At 50.6% G+C, this 20,369-nt stretch overlaps 1 protein-coding gene across 1 annotated transcript in view; it reads right to left on the reverse strand.

Annotated features, from left to right (window-relative positions):
- Window positions 1-15,193, reverse strand: part of KDM5B (lysine demethylase 5B) — a 59,532-nt gene extending 44,339 nt beyond the window's left edge. The window contains exon 1 of the mRNA XM_036277367.1: window positions 14,990-15,193. Coding sequence (XP_036133260.1) covers window positions 14,990-15,193 — 204 coding nt within the window. The remainder of the gene's footprint in view (window positions 1-14,989) is intronic.
- Window positions 15,194-20,369: the final 5,176 nt, after the last annotated feature.

Consider the following 20,369-nt stretch of genomic DNA (forward strand, 5'->3'; position numbering starts at 1 on the left):
GGCCTGCAAACCAGAGTCCTGGGTTCGGTTCCTGCTAAGGGCACGTACCTTGGTTTCAGTTTGTCCCCGCCCCAGTTGGGGTCGTGTGGGTGACAACCACTCAATGTGTCTCTCTCACATCAATGTTTCTCTCTCTCCCTCTTCCTCCCTCTCCCCCCTTCTCTATCTGAGGGTAAATGCAAAAATGTCCTCAAGTGAGGATAAAAAAAAAGTTTAACTTCAGATAAATCAGGCCTAGTAAAAGTACTAGTTCCGTTTTACAGAAGTACTTATTTAAAAATATTTTTTTATTGACTTTTTAGAGAGGAAGGGAAAGAGAAACATCAATGTGAGAGAGGGACACGATGGGCTGCCTCCTGCAGGGCCAGACACCCAGGCACATGCCCTGACCAGGAATCAAACCAGGACCTCTCGGACTACAGGACGATTCTCAAGCCACTGACCACATCAGCCGGGACAGAAGTACTTATTTATTCTTTTAATCCTCACACAAGGATATTTTTCCATTGATCTTCAGATAAAAGGGGAGGGGGAGAGAGACAGAGAGAGAGAGAGAGAAACATCGATTGGTGGCCTCTCCACAACCCCAACCATGACTGGGAATCGAACCACAACCAAGGTATGTGCCTTTGAATGGAACTGAACCTGCGACTCTCTGGTCCACGAGCCTACGCTCCAACTGCTAAGCCAAACCAGCTAGGGCCAGAAGTTCTTATTTAAAAGAATGTTTTAATTTTAAATATTAAGTACGCGGAAAGGTACCCTGGCTGGGTGGCCCAGTTGATTACAGCATTGTCCTAATATGCCAAGGTTGTGGGTGCGACTCTGGTCAAGGCACATACGAGAAGCAACCAATGGCCCAGCCGCTGTGGCTTGTGGACAGAGCATCACCCCATGCTAACAGGGCACCTTCCAATTCCCAGGGCACACGCCAGGGCTGTAGGCTCGACCCCCAGTGGGGGTTGTGCAGGAGGCAGCCGATCAATGTTTCTTTCTCCCCATCTCCCTTCCTCTCTAAAAATCAATTTTTTAAAAAAGCAACCAATGAAAGGATAAATAAGTGGGACAACATATTGATGTTTCTTCTCTCTCCCTTCCTCTCTCTCAAATCAATAATAATAAACAAAAAGGACATCGCATGTTCTAGTCCATCATGATGATGCAACATTCAAGAAGAAGAAAAAAAGACTCAGGCAAAGCACTGTTTCTGTGAATCACCTGTTAGGAAAAGAAAATATACTGATAAAAAATGAACATCCAGGGTATTAAGCATAGTCCCAGTAAGATCCTGTTTAATAAAACTTAGAAAAAATAATCTGTATTTGCAGGGCCTCTAAATTAACTTACATTTATTGTTGTGAAAATACAAAACTGCTTCCCAATATCAAAGCAAGTTTCCTTCTGAGTCACTTTACAGAAGCAGGTGAGCATCATCCTGTCTATAAACAAGAGCAAGAAGGAACAGGAGGTCACATGGAGACCTTCTCACTCTTCCAAAATGCCCCAATACATGTCTACCAAAGTTACCTACTGGAGTGATCCAGACAAATTTTCGTCTTATCCCTAAAGTCTTACCAGGCCTATAACGAAAGCACCTTTTAAAAGTCAAGAAGGCCCTGGCCGGTTTGGCTCAGCAGTTAGAGCGTCAGCCTGCGGTCCGGAGAGACCCGGGTTCGGTTCCCGCTAAGGGCACGTACTTCGGTTGCAGTTTGTCCCCGGCCCTGGTTGGTCGTGCGGGTGGCAGCCACTCGATGTGTCCCTTCACGTCGATGTTTCTCTCTCTCTCTCTCCCTCCCACTCTATCTGTACAAAATATGGAAAAATATCCTCAGGTGAGGATAAAAAAAAAAAAAAAAGAAATAAAGTCTTCATTTAAAAAAAATAAAATAAAAAATAAAAAATAAAAGTCAAGAAGGATTGTAAGCTGAATGCCAAGCACAAGCCACAAAGCACTCAAACGGCTGATATCACGATGGGTCGCGATAAAAGGCAGCAGGAGAGCAGTCTCCTTCTGGTCATTCACACACCTCCCAGTGCAGAAGCACTGGACGGGGCCAGAAGCAAGGTCAGACCTCCTCCCACAGCAGTAACTGGTGCAAATACCAACTCCACACACCTACCCCAGCCTGGTCGTGACCAAACAGCTGCACTGCCAGCTTCTCCCCAAGGAGATGACCTAACAAACAGCTTTGAGTGTGTTCTTTCACACTCAGGATCCTAGTGACAAAACAGCAATTTCTCAGAAGAATGAGGCTGTGAAGGCTGGGAAGAGATCACACACTTCAGAACAGCTCCAAAATGATGTATTAGGGGAAGGGGTTTAGGAAAGAGGGTGGACTCTGCCCCGTCAACCTTCCCTCAGCAACACCCAAACCTACCGGGGCACCAAGGGCAGGATAAGTTACACACCCCACACCCTCACCTGAAGGCCTCAGACCTGTAAACACATGCTCTCCAGCACTTCACACACTGACCACTCAGGAGATGCAAGTCAATGTCAGGAAAGGGTCAGTAGTGACACTAAAGTCCAGCCTAAGCCTCAGAGAAGACACTAAAAGATTTTTTTCAAGTAAATAGTAAGCCATATATTCTACTAGATGCAAATATTTAACAGCGATTTAACCCTGCTGGAAGATTTATTAACTATAAGTCTAATATTAAAAGTACAAATAATTTTTCCTGGCTGGTGTGGCTGGGTGGATGGAGCGCTCTCCCATGGACTGAGAGGTCCTAGTTCAATTCCTGGTGAGGGCACATGCCCGGGTGTCAGGCTCCATCCCCAGTAGGGGGCGTGCAGGAGGCAGCCGATCCATGTTTCTCACATAGATGTTTCTCTCTCTCTCTCCCTTCCTCTCTCTCCAAAAAAATCAATAAAGCCCTGGCCAGTTTGGCTCAGCAGTTAGAGCGTCGGCCTGCGGTCCAGAGAGACCTGGGTTTGGTTCCCGCTAAGGGCATGTACCTTGGTTGCAGTTTGTCCCCGGCCCTGGTTGGATTGTGCAGGTGGCAGCCACTCGATGTGTCCCTTTCACAACAATGTTTCTCTCTCTCCCTCCCACTCTATCTGAACAAAAAATGTCCTCGGGTGAGGATTAAAAAAAAAAAATGGTATACTGAGCAAAAAGGAAAAAGAAAGAAAGAACTCATGGACAAGGAGAACAGTCTGGTGATTACAGGGGGGAGATGGGTGGGTGAAGGTGGAAGAGGGTATGGGAGGGGATATATGGTGATGGAAAAAAACATACACATAGGGAAAAAAAGAAGTGGTATGCTGACATCATATATGGGCATCTTGCTTTTGTTTACTGATTTCCCTGCAGTTTTGTGGGGAAACGCATTCTCCTTTCCAAAGTGCTTGTGAGGGAGAAGAGCAGCCGGGCCATCTCTGGCATCTACAAGGGAGCCACTGCATGCTAGAACACCGACTTCCGTTTGGATTCCAGCCTCCCCTTCGAAAGCTGTGATGCTGTGAGCAATTCACTGAACTTCTCTCAGCAGCTCCCTTACCTACAGCATTGTCAGACCTTAGCAGCAAAGCGGAACACATGTCAGACACCAAATGTTTTTATTCTTACCTCATCATTCTTTCCATGAAATATCTATTCTCTAACACCAACCAACTTCCAAAACCAAATTATCTTGGATCATAAATCAAATTCTAAACCCTGTCCCCCTCAAACAATTTTGATGAGCAATTATCTGTTATATAAGAAAAATATATATTTTGCAAATGAAGGCTGGGAAAAGCCACAAGGTCGGCAGGGAAAAAGCAGCTGCAGAAGAGCCCAGAGGAATGTGCCGCCATCGAGCACAATCCCCTAAAACCTCAAACCCACCCCCACGAATCCCCGGTGCCAGCCTCCCGCTGGAAGGCCTGGCAGCTGCTCTCAGTTGATCCGAAACGCATCAGAATACTGGACAAGATCTCCTCTGGAAGAAGAAAAATCTTGGAACACCTGAAACTTTACAAATTGAAGGTTATTCTCCAAAAATTCTCTTATTTTTTATTATTATTTTTTAATCTTCACCTGAGGACACTTTTGCATTTATCTTCAGAGAGAGTGGGAGTGAGAAAGGGAGGAAGAACAGAAAGAGAGCGAAACATTGATGTGAGAGAGACACATCGAGTGGCTGCCACCCACACGACCCCAACCCAGGACCCCAACCCAGGCCGGGGACGAACCGCAACCAAGGTACATGCCCTTAGCGGAAACCGAACCCAGGACTCTCTGGTCCGCGAGTGGGCGCTCTAACCACTGAGGACCAAAACTGGCCAGGGCCAAAAATTCTCTTTATAGACCTCTCTCTCACCTCCATCCCCTCTCCCTTGACCCAGAAATAAGAAGACCCCAGAGTACAAATCCTAGGAGATCCTGCTCTCACCATCTCTTCACTCCAGAGCTGGCCACGAGGAGATGTTACAATCTGGTTTAAAGATTACCCATGCCCTGGCCAGTTTGGCTCAGCGGTTAGAGCGTCGGCCTGCGGTCCAAAGAGACCCGGGTTCGGTTCCCGCTAAGGGCACGTACTTCGGTTGCAGTTTTTCCCTGGCCCTGGTTGGTCGTGCGGGTGGCAGCCACTAGATGTGTCCCTTCACGTCGATGTTTCTCTCTCTCTCTCCCTTCCTCTCTCTCCCTTCCTCTCTCTCCCTCCCATTCTATCTGTACAAAAAATGGAAAAATATCCTCGGGTGAGGATTCAAAAAAAAATAAATAAATAAAATAAAGATTACCCAATGATGAGCTGGTACAACCACACAGAATATTGGGAGGATCTTGCCTTAAAGACCTTGTAATTATGTGGTTTCGATAGGGATTTGTTCTTTGTTTCTGGAGTTGCGCGATTAGTGTAAAATGGTAATGTTCTGGCATCTGTAGTCTGGAGTAGTATGCCTCATAGGAATATGTGCTTAATAAAAACACCATCCAAATGTTCAGAACACACAAGGTTTTTAGGTTTCAGTTCTCTGAACATTACAATTTGGTCAAGCTGGTGAGATGGGAAGAATTAACAGAGGAATGCACAAAAACCTGCCTAGAGCCACACAAAAAGCACACATAACTGGGAAGAGATATCTTAGCCTACCTGTATATTCACAACTAAAATACTCAACATTTAAAGACTTAAAACTTGATATACACACCTTTGGAAGAGTGTTTTAACGATTCAAGTAAAAAACAAACAAAAACCACATACACTGGAAATATAGTGTATATGGATCCACCCAAGAGGCAATGTTATGAGGTGCAACAACAACAGATCTTTATGAATACATCACTGGAAAATCCAGGTTTGTATAATTATATAGAAATTCTAATTAGTTTGCCTGGCCAGTGTGGCTCAATGGTTGAGCATCAACCCATGCACCAAGAGGGTGCTGGTTCAATTCCTGGTCAGGGCACATGCCTAGGTTGTGGGCCCGATCCCCAGTGAGGGTCATGCAGGAGGCAGCCAATCAATGTTCTCTGTCATCGATGTTTTTCTCTCTCTCTCTCTCTCTCTAATATCAATGAAGAAAAAACATTTTTTTAAAGAAATTCTAGCCCTGGCCAGTTTGGCTCAGCGGTTACAGCATCAGCCCATGGACCTGGGTTCGGTTTCCACTAAGGGCACGTACCTTGGCTGGTTTGTCCCTCTCCCTGGTTGGGGTTGTGCGGGTGGCAGCCACTAGATGTGTCTCTCTCATGTTGATGTTTCTCTCTCTCTTCCTCCTTCTCTCCCTCCCGCTCTATCTGAAAATAAATGAAAAAATGTCCTCAGGTGAGGATAAAAATTAAATAAATAAAATTAAAAAAAAAAAAAAGAAATTCTAATTTTTTTTTCTTTCAGTTTGCCTGACTGTTAGCAAAGGATAAAATATAATATGGCATGGAAACATTATCCCAGTCACTGCTTCTACTTTCTCCCCACTTTACAAGAAAAATAATTGTAGAATGTTAAAAATTCAATCTATTTACCCTCTCGTCAAGCAAGAATTGGGGTTATTTAAATCATGTCAGTTAAGATATAAAGCCCTCCAATTGCAGGGCTTCCACAGCATCATAACCGTTCTATACTAGGGAAAATTAAAATAATGTTAAATCATTTTTAACACAAAGCTCACCAAATACAAACTCCTGCTTGCATACACACACTACACAAAATACACATAACACACATGAACCTGCAAATTTTCTGAAATAATGTATAACAACTCTACTGGGGAAAAAAATTTATTTTACCCCACTAATTTTTAAAAATACCCAGGTACAGCCCTGGCCAGTGTGGCTCAGCGGTTACAGCGTCAGCCTGCAGACCAGAGTCCCAGGTTTGGTTCCCGCTAAGGGCACGTACCTCGGTTGCAGTTTGCCCTTGTCCTGGTTGGGGTCGTGCAGGTGGCAACCACTCGATGTGTCTCTCTCACGTCGATGTTTCTCTCTCTCTCCCTCCTACTCTATCTGAAAATAAAAACAAAAATGTCGCCCTGGCCGGTTTGGCTCAGCGGTTAGAGCATCGGCCTGCGGTCCAGAGAGACCCGGGTTCGGTTCCCGCTAAGGGCACGTACCTCGGTTGCAGTTTGTCCCCGGCCCTGGTTGGTTGTGTGGGTGGCAGCCACTCGATGTGTTCCTTTCACATCGATGTTTCTCTCTCTCTCTCTGTTCCTCTCTCTCCCTCCCACTCTACCTGAACAAAAAAATGGAAAAATGTCCTCGGGTGAGGATAAAAAAAAAAACAAAAAAAAAAAAAAAAAAAAAAACAAAAATGTCCTTGGGTAACAATTTTAAAAATAAAAATAAATAAAAATATTCAGGTACAGAAAAGCTTCACATAAACCAATAGAAGAATTGCATTCTGTATATTCTAGTTTTGATGCTGGGTAGGCTTTTGATTTCTCAGGTTTTACTCCCTTCACTATAGGGAAAATGAAGGACATGTATTTGACACTAACCCATCTCCCTAAGCCTGTACCCAGACTCTTCATAGCAGTGAGCAAATAAGCTTTGGAATTTAAGGTCCTTGTAAGCCATTAATTAATCTGGACAGCAGTCCTGGGTCACTATCAGATCCCCTTAGAGCAGATGAGAAGGCATACTCTGGAGAAAAATAACTTTGTCCAAGGTCATGATGGAATTAGATTCAAGATTCTACCCACATATATATTTTTTTAAATCTAGAAACACTCCTTCTTTTAAATAAGAGAAACAGACTTTTAAAAAGTAATACGTAAGAGCACTGGCTAGTTTGGCTCAGCAGTTAGAGCGTCAGTCTGCGGACCAGAGTCACAGGTTTGATTCCGGTCAAGGGCACATACCTGGGTTTGCGGTTCAGTCCCCAGCCCTGGTAGGTCGGGGTCGTGCGAGAGGTAACCAGCCAATGAGTCTCTTTCACATCAACGTTTCTCTCTCTCTCTCTCCTCTCTCCCTCCCTCCCTCCCACTCTATCTGAAGATAAATGGAAAAATATCTTCGGGTGAGGATTAATAAAAAACAAAAAACAAAGTAATACATAAGAATCCACTCTCTCTCTACCTGACAGAGCTTATTTTCATCCCTGCAAATGGTCCTTAAATTTTACATCTGTTGCAAAATAACAGATTACCACGTGAAATGAAGTCAACACGCCCTGAAAGCACTTATTATGTGGCCTTCTGCCTGGCAGTGTTTAACTAGTCTTTCATCTGAGAAACGAAGTTATTTTTGGGGGGAAGAGCCCTTAAATTTTACAGGGTTATTGACAGGAAATATTTTCCAATGACCTGACTTTCAAGCTGTTCACTTTGAACACTCGATCGTGCATAAACAGGAGGCAGCAATTTCGGGGAGGCAGAAACTGCCATCCAGGCTGAAAGTCAAACCACCATTTTTCACGAAAAGTGAACCTAACAACCTAACCAACAACTCATTAGGGCCTTTCAATTCCCGTTGCCTCGAAATCCTTTTCTAAAAAAGACTTCATTCCATTTCTTGGTTACTCCTGACTCCCAGCTGTGTTCTGTCGAGACCAAGTCTGGCAGTAGGAACATGGACAAGCAGTAGAGAATGGAGAACACCCTCTACCCACCACCACCAAACTGTGTGTGCCGAGAGTTGGCCTGAAGATGGTCAAGTGTCTACACAGGTTCCAACAAGTGTGTAACCAAGCAACAAAGCCAGACTTAGCCTGAGAGTGACCGTCACTCAATGGAGACCAGACACCCCATTCCTGACTGCCTCCCTCATTCACAGATGAGAGCTGAGCCCACTTTCTCTTTGGCTGAGGGAGGGCACTGGTCCACTCTCAATCCCCAGGGTGCACTCTGCTTTCTGCCTCCTCTTATATTCAGGAAAACTGCTAAAGGGATCACACTCTGTATGCTTCTTTATGCATACGCTTCAATGTCTTCATAATAAAAGGTGTTTAATTTAAACCCTGGGAGTGATGTCTCTGGCAGAAGAAAGTAACTAATCTTTACATTCAAAAGAGAGCTGAAATGGTTGAAAACTAAATAAAACAGATAAACAGATGGGACGCCTCTAGTCAGGGGTGAAGAATGTCCAACCCACGAGCAGCATAAGGCCTGAGAAATCAATACCAGCTAACATCACACAAGCCTCACCAAATTAGCCTGACGAAACAGAGCAGGCTAATTTTTAAGTTGATAATTTTGTATAGCCCATGAATGATGATGTCAATATCCAAATGGCCCTTGGCAGAAGAAGCACCCACCTCAGGCTATGTCTGAAGGTATATGGCAATGATGCTTTAAGAGGAACGGTCTAGCCCTGTCTGGTTTGGCTCAGCGGGTTAGAGCGTCAGCTCGCAGACCAAAGTGTCGAGGATTCAATTCCAGTCAAGGGCATGCACCTCAGTTGCGGTTCATCCCTGGCCCTGGTCGGGGTCATGCAGGAGGCAACCAGTTGATGTGTCTCTCTCACATCGATGTTTCTCTCTCTCTCTCCCTCCCTCCCACTCTATCTGAAGATAAATAGAAAAATGTCCTTGGGTAAGAATTGAAGGAGGAAAAAAAAAAAAAGAAATGATCTACAACGAAAAATTTGAATGTTTAAAAAAAAAAGACATACAAGAATGTATTAAGTCAAACTCCACATCTTTGTTCCAAATGTCTTACAATTATGAAACAGAAAAGTCTCGATGCCCCAGAAGCAGCTTTTCCTCATCAGCCTGGTTCATGGACTTGGAAGCGTAAAAGAGCAAAGGCCCACAGCACTCATCTCCGCGTCGGCGACAGAGGAGGAGCCCTGTGGAAGGGGCCAGTCCCACAGGGCACAGCTGGCACGTCCACACCCCTTCCCACAGCTCAGACTCTCAGCCCGCCGGCGCCCTGGCAGGTGTAGCTCCATGGGTCGGCATCGTCCCCTGCACCAATAGGTTGCCAGTTTGATTCCAAGTCAAGGGCACATGCCTGGGTTTCCCAATCCATCCCCAACAGGGGGCTGCAGCAGGCAGCCAACATTGTTGGGCTCTCACGTGCATGTTTCTCTCTCTCCCCCCTCCCTTTCTCTCTCTAAAAATCAATAAACTCTTCTTTAAGATTCAGTTACTTCGTTTCTCAAAGTTTAAGTAATCTAGATAAACGGGAATGACCAGTGACACAGCTTTCCTGAAGCATCACTCCCCCTTGCCCACGCACCCCAAAGGGACTCCCCAGTATGCTTCTGATGATTCCTTTTCAGGTGAGGCAAACTTAACAAAAACTTCTGGAAGTGCAGCCTTCAATTGCCAACATTTACTCCACCCAATTTTATTTTTTTACTCAATTTTAGAGAGAGAGGGGAACAAAGGGACAGAAACAGAGAGAGAGAGAGAGAGAGAGAGAGAATGAGAGCGAGTAGGGGGGGAGACATCGACCTGTTGTTCCATTTGTTCAGGCATTCACTGGTTAGTTCTTGTGCCTTGACCAGTGATCAAACCAACAACCTTCAAGTACTGGGATGACACTAGAACCAACTGAGCTATCTGGCCTTTTTTTTTTTTTTTTATCCTCACCGGAGGACATTTTTGCATTTATCTTCAGATACAGCGGGAGGGAGAGAGGGAGGAACAGAGAGAAACTTCAATGTGAGAGAGACACATTGACTGGTTGCCACCCACATGAACCCAACCAGGGCCAGGGCCAGACTGCAACCAAGGTACATGCCCTTAGCGGGAACCGAACCAGGGACTCTCCGGTCCACGGGCCGACACCCTAATGGCTGAGCCAAACCAGCCAGGGCACACCGAAGCTAATTTTAATTTCTTGAGGTTGGCAATGATCTTTGCCACTTGAAAGATATATTAGCATCATCTCCAGAGACTAAGTGTCTTAAAAAGAAGAAAAAAAATCCTATCACCAGCTCCACACAAACCAAGATGAAAGGAATGTGCGAGGAGGAAAGCAAGCATTTCCTAGGTTACTGGTTGTTTAAATCTATAGATGGCCCTTAGAAAGAGGTACACATTGGGGGGGGGGGGTGAGCTCTCCCTTTACCCTTTTCTATAGTCAAACTGTAATGTGGTCCAAGATGACGAGTGGTTCCAAAGTCTGTAAAAGGATCCTGTTCACAGCACACACACCAGAGTTTTCTTACTCCACAGTTTATGATGGTGTCTTTGTGCCTTTTCCAAAAGGAAGTGCTCTCACTGACGGAGTTCTGTCTGCCTGTTTTAATTTCATTTTCTTTACTGGCTTGAGAGAGGAAGGGAGAGGGAGAGAGAGAGAAAGAGAAACATCAATGAGAGAGGACATCAACTGGCCGCCTCCTGTGTGCCCCCCTGGGAACTGAACTGGCGACCTCTTGGTGCAGGGGTTGATGCTCAATCACTGAGCCACACTGGCCGGGCTTGTCTACCTATTTTAAAGTATACTAAACACTCAGGACTTTGTTACTGTCCCCAAGTGAAACAAGCAAACAAACGATTTTACTACTAATCTGTCAATCAGAAACACTCTAAGCCAAGACATCAAAACGATAATTGAGCCCTGGCCAGTGTGGCTCAGTTGGTTGGGTACCAGCCCTTGTACCAAGGGGTTGCTGATTCCAGGTCAGGGCACATGCGCCAGATGAGGGATGAGGGGGGCACTGTCTCTCTTCCTCTCTAAAAATCTAAAACAGAAAATTAATATCTTAGAGACAGAGAATAAAACAGAGGTTTAATAATTTTCTCTAACTTTCCTTTTTATTTTATTAAAAATATTCAATGTTGACAGTACTTCAGGTGTCCCCATTCCCCTCCTTTGCCCACCTCCACCCTCCCCCATGTACCCCCCCTTGGCCTTCACCGCACTATTGTCTGTGTCCATGTGGTGTGCGTATATGTTCTTTAGCTAATCTCTTCGCCTTCTTTATCCAGTCACGTCTAATTTTTCTTATCAGTGTCTCCCAATAACAAAATAATTCACAACCCAGTTTTAATACAGGGCATTTATTAACACTTTTCAATGACAATTTTGTATTCATTTGGCTCTTTAAGAAGTTTTAGATGGCATGTCTAAAAACAAATACTATATTCACAGGAAGAAAAATTTCCCCAGTGGGAACGGGATGGGAATCTCTGTGATACCACTCGCATTGCATTCTAATCTAAAACCTGATTTTGTGGATTAGTTGTTCCCTGAGAGTGCAGCTGGATGAATGTTTGTGGTTCCCAGTTCAACCAACTCACCACTGGAAAAGTCAAGTTCAACTGAACACCATGCAAAGACTACAGCAAATCAAGTTGTTTTCAAAGGCAGCCTCCTTTGAAGTAGAACTACAGTACTTAATCCAGCCTCTCACAAAATGAGAAGAAAAAAATGTAATGTTTTCCTCCTGCGCAGTACAGTCCTACATTTGTCTTAAAAAGTAGTTTACAGCCCTGGCGCTCAGTGGTAAGAGCGTCACCCACGGACCAAAGAATCCCGGGGTTCAATTCCAGCCAAGGGCACATACCTTGGCTGTGGTTCATCCCCGGCCCCAGTTGGGGTTGTGCAGGTGGCAACCAGTCAATGTGTCTCTCTCACATCTATGTTTCTCTCTCTCTCTTTTCCTCCCTCTCTCCCTCCAGCTCTATCTGAAGATTAATGTAAAAATATCCTCGGGTGAGGATTTAAAAAAAAAGGTAGTTTACAGCCCTGGCCCCTGGGTGGCTCAGCTGGCTGGAGCATCAGCCCAATACAAAAAGGCTGCAGGTTCGAGTCCCAGTCGGGGCAGACACCTAGGTTGCAGGTTCTATACCCAGTCGGAGCACATAAAAGAGGCAACAGATCCATGTTTCTCTCTCTCGCTTAAAAACAAACCACAGAAATTAATGAACATATCCTCAGCTGAGTATTAAAAAAAAAAGGTCATTTACAAATGAGTACGGGGTTTCTTTTGGGGGTGATGGAAATGTTCTAACAGTGACTGTGATGATGTTTGTACAACTCGGCAAAAACATGAAAAATTTATGAACTGCGTGGTATATGAATTATATCTCAATAAAGCTGTTATCTTTTAAAAAGAAGTTATATATGCTTCCTTTGCTCAAGGATGTTTCTATTGAGAAGCCTTTTCTCCAAATGTTAAGGGTTTAAATGGGCCATAATTACATAAAAATTTGATGACAGACACCAAAAAACCGAGAAGGAAACCAGAGGAGGTTAGGCCAAAGTCAATAAACCAAAATTTAGAAAGAATAATAGGCTGGAATAAGAGTAAATGAGCTCCATACGGCCAACATCTCTACTATACAAAGAAAGAATTAAGTTCTTACCCATTCCTAAGGGTGGAACTGATAGACTCACTCCAAGATTCTGTGTTAAAACACTTAAGAGTTTCACATTTTGGCTATTGAGACAAAGTGATCAAACTGAAGACCACAGGAAATTCAGGTTGAAAGATATGTCTACTGTGCTATCTAGGGTTTGATTTAAATCCAGGACTTCTGGACATTGCCAAAGAAGAAATTTGTAAAATCTGCCTACCTATGGCCAAATGTTTGAGGACAACAAAGAAAAGTTATTAAAGTCATCAAATGTGTTCCAACTAAACTCAAAAAACTATTTATTGAGCAGCAATGTTTTTCCTAATGGTGACATCCCTAAAATTAATCATCTCCACATAACCACAAAGTGACATGGAAAATACAATTTGTCCTTAAAAAGATACCTGGCCGGTTTGGCTCAGCAGTTGGAGCATCGGCCTGTGGGCCAGAGAGTCCTGGGTTCAGTTCCCGCTAGGGGCATGTACCGGGAAAAAAAAAAAGATACCTAAATACATCAAGAAGGAAATGAAAATTTGTATTTTAAAGGTAACAAAACTGGAAGTGAGATTAATCGAAAATTAAAAGAAAAAAGCAGCACAGGAAACAAGCCAGGTTATCCTACATGGTTGATGTAATTGAAATCAATCGTTCATTTTCCTTTTTAAACTTTTAACTCAGGATTGAATAGGCTTAATTACCTTTTATCAGATTTACCTTACTATATTTTCACAAATTTCTGTGAAACAGACCCCCAAGTTTTCAAAACCAAAGAAATCTATACAGGGCTACCTACGTTAAGTGCCATTAATTACAGACACAGAGAACAAAAGGAAATAGATATGCTTTATAATTCTTCCCCTTACCTCCTAACAACAAAATACCAACAGACCCAGCCCCCATTTGAACACAGCCAATTGTATACCAGAAACTCAGTACAGACCGCATATAACCACGGCCACGGAAAATGACACACCTCTTGTTTCTGTTGCTTTATTTCAGCTACATGAAACCACTTGTTCACAGCTGGCTTCCTAAAACAGACCAGTTTCTAAAACGGACTGTTTACATCTCCCAAGAAGCCTTTGTTCCCAGAAGACCCTTCTTAAGAGCTCCGCTTGTGCAAAGATTTTCGTCGTGTGATTTCAACAGCAACAAACACTGCCCCCAACTCCGCGCACACGGGCCCAGGAGTTTGTAAGACAAAGGAGGGAGGCCAGCCGGCCCGAGGCCCGCAGAGCAGGCCGGGTGCGGGGTGCGGGGTGCGGGGCGTCCTCCACACAAAATGGTGGCGTCCGTGTCGCCCCGCGGCAGTGGGGAAGCCCACGCCGCCGCGCACCCCGCAGAGCCGCCACGGACGTCGAGCGGGCCGGACGGGCCCAGCCCCACCTGGGCAGCATCACCTTCGGGGAAAAGCCGACGAGAGGCGTCGCCTACGACAGGCAGCTCGCCCCCCGCAACCCGACCGCGCACCCCGTTCCCAAGCACCCCTCCAGCTGCCTGACGATGGCGCAAACCCCGCTGACGCCAGCGGACGCCGCTCCCTGGCACCTTCCCAGCACCGGGCCAAACGCGAGGCCGCCGGGGGTCTGGACCGCGGCGCCCGGTCCCGAGGCAGCGCCCCGACCAGGCCCGCTGACCCCGTGTGCGGACCCTTCGCAGCCACCGCGTCCCCGGGGCGCCGGCGCCTCCCCTCCGCCCGCGTCCGGCGGACCCGCGGCTGCCCGGAGCCCGGAGCCCGGCGCCGGCGTGCGGTCGGCGGGGTCGGGTGCGTGGCGGGCGCCGCAGGGAATCCCTGCGGGTCCGAAGGTCACGGCGGAGTCGCCGCAGGAGGACCCGGCGGGCGGCGGGAGGGGCCGGGCCGCGGGGCGGGGGCGGGGCGGGGCGGCGCGTCGGCAGTTAAACCCCGTCCCAACGGTCCGGCCGTCCAACCGCCGTCGGGCCGAGTGGGCCCGGCCGCCGAGGGTGCTCCGCCGGGGGCGGGAGCGCGTCCGCTCCGGCGGGGTCGGCGCCGCGGACGTTGGGGCCGTTGGGGCCGTTGCAGGAGCCCCCGCCCCCGGCCCGGCCCGCGGTGGGCGACGGCGCCTCGGCCCCGGCGGCAGCCCGGGCCCCACTCCCGGCGGGGGCCCCGCGCCCGCCGCCCGCCGCCCGCCGCCCGCCGGAGCCGGCCCGCAGCGCGGCGCCAGGTGAGGCCGCCCGGCCGCGCCACACAAAGGAGCCGGCGCCGCCGCCATATTGAAACTTTGCTGCGCGCACGGGACTCCGCCGCCCGCCCCGCGCCCGCCGCCCGCCGCCCGCCGCCCGCCTGACTCACCGGCGGCGGCCGCACCTTGCAGATGCCCGTCTGCTCGGCGATGGGCCGGATCTTGTGGATGAAGGCGAACGGGTCGGCGAACTCCTCCCAGCTGGGCTCGAACACCGGGCACTCGGGCGGCGGCAGGAACTCGCCCAGCGGGCCGGGGCCCCCGAGCGGCGGCGCGGGGCGCGGGCCGGGGGGCGGCGCGGCGACCGGATCCATCGCCGCGACTCTGGCGGGGACGAGGACGAGGACGGGGTCCGGGCTCCGGGCGGCGTCGGCAGCTGGGCTCCGGGCTCCCGGGCTCCTCGGCTCCGCGGCTCCTCAGCCTTCCTCCTCCTCCTCCTCCTCCTCCGCGGCCGGCCGCGACGGCGTCTGCGCAGCCACGCCGTGCACCTCCGCCGCCGCGGCAGGAAAAGGAGTCCCGCCCCGCCCCCACCCGCCGCCCCCGAGCGGGAGGGCGGGCCTGCGCCGGCCGGCTGGACCCCGAGGTCCCGCGAGCCGGCGGCCTCGGGCCCTTGGCTGCGCGCCCCGGGCCCTGCCCTCCAGGAGCCACAGGCGGCGGCGGCGGGAACCCGGGGTCGCATCCGCCCGGGGAGTCGCGCTCGGGAGTACGTGCCGCGGTGGAACTGCACCCCCAGGGGCCCCAGGGGGCAGACGCTCCTGCAGCTCCCCGCAGTTACAGCCACGAGGCGAGAAGAGGGTCGTGAGACGTGGACCGCGAGCTCACACTGAGCGCTCCAGTGTCCTGGGCACCTTCCTAAGAGCGTCCATGGTTAATCACGTAATCTGCGCAGCATCCCGGGAGGCACGTACCCCGATTTCCATCTCACAGAGGAGGACAGCGAGGCACGGGTTGATGAGACCATTGGCCCAAATCCACACGGCGAAGGGATGCAGCCTCTATTCAGGGGAGGTGGGGGTGTTGCAGGGAAAAGGGGGGCTTACCAGCAATGTGAGGGCGACGTTGCGTGGGAGAGGAGCGACAGACTAGAAATACGCCTAAAGTAAGGCAGTGGTGCTATTCATTATGGGGAAGGGGTGCAAATGTAGGAGGAAAATTAGGACATGGCGATAAATTGGGGAGGGGACAGCGAGGCATCAGGATGACTCAGGTGTCTGGGGTACAGGCCTGAGTGGGTGCTGGCCATTGGCATTGCCAGGCATTGGATTATATGAGCAATGCGTTCCCTTCTGGACGTGTTGACTTCAAGGGGTCTTTGGTACAGTTGGAGATATCAGCAGGTTCAAGGGGAGAGATCAGAACTGGAGATGTCAGTCTGGGAGTTACTGGCATGTATTTATAGTGATAATAAATAGCTATTTATCTGATGCTTACTGTGTGTAAGGAATGCTTTGCTTCTGTTCGTATATTAGCTCATGGATCTTCACAACCATCCTGTTGGGTAGAAATTGCTATTATCCCCGTTTTGCAGATCTGGCGACGACACACAAAGAGCTTAAGTAACTTTAAACATTCTTTTTTACCTTTATTGATTTTAGAGAGAGGAAAGGAGAGGGAGAGAGAAACATCCACTAGAGAGAACATGGACTGGCCACCTCCTGCATGCCCCCACTGGGGATTTGGCCCACAACCTGGGCACATGCCCTGACCTGGAATCCAACCATCAATCTCTTGGTGCATTGATCAAAGCTCAACCACTGAGCCACACCAGCTGGGGGAGCTTAAGTAACTTTAAGACACATGAACACTTTAGGCACTTTTTTGAGGGGAATGGAGGGGTATGTAGTGTCCTGCCCCAGAAGAGGGGCGAGAGGAAATTAAAAAGGTAAGAGACTAAAATTACCTCTTTTATCCAGACAGCAGCCACACCCATGGAAGGACTGTTTGCTAGGACCTCTTAGGAGGGGTCTACAGAGTCCTAGCCCTGCGAATCCTTAAGGGTTCTTCACGTAGAAAGGGGGGCGAGGGGAAGCCTCATCAATAAACTTCCTAGAAATGCTTGCCCCTCCTCTCCAAAAACAGAGTGGAGACAGGTCCTTGGAGAAGCAGCTCTTCTTAGCCCTGCAGGAACACCTCGCCGAGACAAGCCAAGGGGCAGCTGGCATCGAATCAGAGCGTCACCAGTGCAGGGTACAGATGGGGCGAGCTATCAGATGTTCAGGGTGTTGCGGTGAGCACGTAGGATTCGCTGCAAAATTTGACTCTGCTGAGTGTTTGACACTTTTTCATACTAAAACGAGAAGAAAACCACCCTGTGACCCTTTGTCAGCGGCGGGCTGTGCTGGTGGAGGTCCCGCGCTCGCTCTCAGGACGAGCGCACACTTGCACTGGCGTCTGCGGGCCCGCAGGCACCACTGGAGGAAAGTTGCAGACCCACGAGTCGTGGCTGCCACCTACCTGGGCGCGCAGCACCAGCCCCGGAACGCCCGCCCCGGCGCGAGCTCGCCCCCGGCTTCCGGCAGCGGCCGCCGCGAGGGGACCGCGCTCCCAGGTGAGCGGCAGCTGTGACGTCAGGGGGCGGTCGCCGCGCGGGGAGAGACCTGGCGAGCAGGGCTCGGGCGACGCCTCCGCCCTTTATGATGCGTGTTTACATGGCGGAGGGATCCGCCAGCTGACACGGCCGCGCCGGCCCTTCTTTTTTTAAAGAGCCCGGCCGCGGGCGCCGATTGGCCGCTCGGCCGCGGGGGCGGGGCCCGGACGCATTGTCTGGTCTGGGCCGCGGGACGGCCGGAGGCCGGACCGGCCACCGCAGCTGCAGGCCCGGGGCCAGGGCTCCCAGAGCCCGGGGCGCCGGGCCGGGACGGGGTCGGCTGGGCTCCCGGGACAGCGGGGCCGCGGCCCGGGCGGAACCAGCCCCGCTCTGAGTGCCACGTCCCCAGGAGCCCCTCCTTACGCCGACACCCCGCCCCGCCGGCCCCCAGCCGCGCCGCCCGCGCCCTCGGAACACACGCCCGGGGTCTCCATCCTCACGCGGCCCGCCCGGCCCCGTCCTGCCCACCCCACCCCGGGCTGCGCCCCAGGTCCGCCGGCCTGGGACGGGCGCTCCCCGCGTTCCTTTGGCCGCTTAGGGTTCCAACTTGGGGGGCGACCGACTTTGTCCCCCGCCCTAGTCCCTGCGCAGCTCCGGGGACGGGGCTCGGGTGGATGGGGGCGGGCCCGCTTCCAGCGGCCGGGCGGGGGAGGAGGCGCTCGCGCAGCACGTAGCGCACGTGTAGGGAGCTCACCCCCCGCCCGCGGCGCCCGCGGCCCCCCGCCGCTTTCCGGGGCTCCCTTCCGCCCGGACCTCCGGTCTGCGCCTCCCTGGTGCTCCGGCCTTTCTGAGACCGCCCCCCCCCAGGCAGTGGGTCGTGATCCCCCGTCCCTGGCCCCCACCCCCACCGCGGTCTCCCAGTGCTCAGGCCTCCGCCCTGCCCGCGTCCGTCTCGGTTCCTCTCCGATTCAGTGCCGCCGTCCCGCCCACCCTTCGGTGCCCCGCGGTCCCTGCTGCCAGGTGTTCCCTCTGGAGACCCCAGAGCGGCCGTCACGATGAGCTGCAGCCGTTTTGGCCTCCCTGCTTTGTCTACCGTGTCTTCCCCCGACGTGATGTTGCTGCACTTGCGAAGTCGGTGTGTGTCTTCCCGCTGCCCCCCCCTGCCCCCTTCCCTCCACGCGCCCTACCGCGTTTAAGCTGCCGGAGAGGAGGAGTGGTCTCTAGCCCTGCACCAGGCACGAAGTAGAAGAGCCACAAATATTTGTTGAGGGGGTGGGGAGTGGCCTTGAGCATCCCTGGCTCCCGCGGGCTAAGGAGGGAGCTGGGGGCTGCACTGGAGAAGAATCTGGCTCCCAGGTGGAGCAGGAAGAGATAGCAAGTCAGGAGCACAAGTAGAGAGAGGAACTGTCCTCCCCCATTGCCCTGCCCTGCATTGCCCTGGAACCAGCCACCCCTTCTCTGCGGGACTGGTCTGCTGTGTTCCCGGTTCTGCCCCACCCTGGTTCTGCCTTTGCAGATCAGCTCACACCTTGACGAGGGTCTCCTTTCTGGGATTCTGTCCCTGGGAAACTAGGTCTGGGTCCAGGGAAGACACTCCAGTCCTGGGACCCCTTTCTCTGCTGGCTCAGCCCAAGGGGATCCAGGGTCCAGGGCCTCCAGGTAACTGGGTGTGGGCCACCTCTCCAGGGAGCCTCCAACAGACAGTGGCAAGTGGGAGGTTCCCATGGTGCATGGTGAATGGTCTCAATCCTCATAGGAACTTCTGAGAGTAGCCATCATTACCTTAACTTTCTAGATAAGGAACTGGGGTTCAGGATCTCATCAGCCCTGATGAGGAGTTTGGATTTATCCTACTGGCAAGGGGAAGTCATCAGAGACTTGTAGGCAGGAAGGGACACCGTTTAACTTACAATTTTAGAAGGTCTCTGACTGCCGTGTTGAGACCAGACTGCAGGACTGGTCAAGGTGTGAGCTGATCTGCAAAGGCAGAACCAGGGTGGGGCAGACTCCAGACTGGAGGGGAGGGGCCAATTAGAAGGGGATTGCAGTTGTCCAGGCAGGAGGTGGCATGGACTAACCTTGTAGCGCTGAGATGGTGAAAAAGGGTCCCATTTTGCAGGAAAAGGTAACAGGACTAAATAGGTTGGAGTGTTGAGGGGACAGGGGCATCAAGGATGACAGATTTCTTCCCTGAGTAACTGGGTCAACGGCAGTGCTGTTTACAGAGACAGGGAAAGACTTCGGAGGTGAGAAGAATCTGTCGCTCTGTTTTTGCTCTGTTAAGGTTGAGATATCTCTTACTCATCCCATGGGAGATGCGGAGCTCGGGTTGGGGTCTGAGCTGGAAGATCAGATCAACCTGGAGTTGGCCGTTGGTGAAGATGTGTGTACACACTTCTATATGAGATGATGTATGTATATATATGCACACACTGGATGTGACATGCACACACACGCACACACACTGATATTCAATATAGACAAATCCTTAAAGCCACGGGCCTGGGTAAGATCACCCAAGGAGGGTGTGGAGGAAGAAGAGCCTGAGCAGTACCCCAGGCTGAGATGAGGATGAGCCAGGGAAGAAGCTGAGGAGGCCCTGGCTGGTCTGGCTCAGCGGCTAGAGCGTCAGCCCGCGGACCAGAGAGTCCCGGGTTCAGTTTCCACTAAGGGCACGTACGTAGGTTGCAGTTTGTCCCTGGCCCCGGTTGGGGTCATGTGGGTGGTGGCCACTCGATGTGTCTCTCTCACATCGATGTTTCTCTCTCTTCCTCCCTCTCCCCCTCCTGCTCTATCTGATAAAAAATGCAAAAATTTCCTCGGATGAGGATAAAAAAAAAAAATAGCTAGCTGAGAAGGATGGTCAGTGTGGCAGGTGATGTCAGGGAAGAAAGTAAGAAAGTGTTCCAAGGAGGAGGCAGACTGTGTCCAAGTTGCAGAGAGGTTGGGTAGGATAAGGGGAG

This window comes from Molossus molossus, unplaced genomic scaffold (genome assembly GCF_014108415.1).
Source record: "Molossus molossus isolate mMolMol1 unplaced genomic scaffold, mMolMol1.p scaffold_m16_p_23, whole genome shotgun sequence".
Taxonomy (NCBI): Eukaryota; Metazoa; Chordata; class Mammalia; order Chiroptera; family Molossidae; genus Molossus; species Molossus molossus.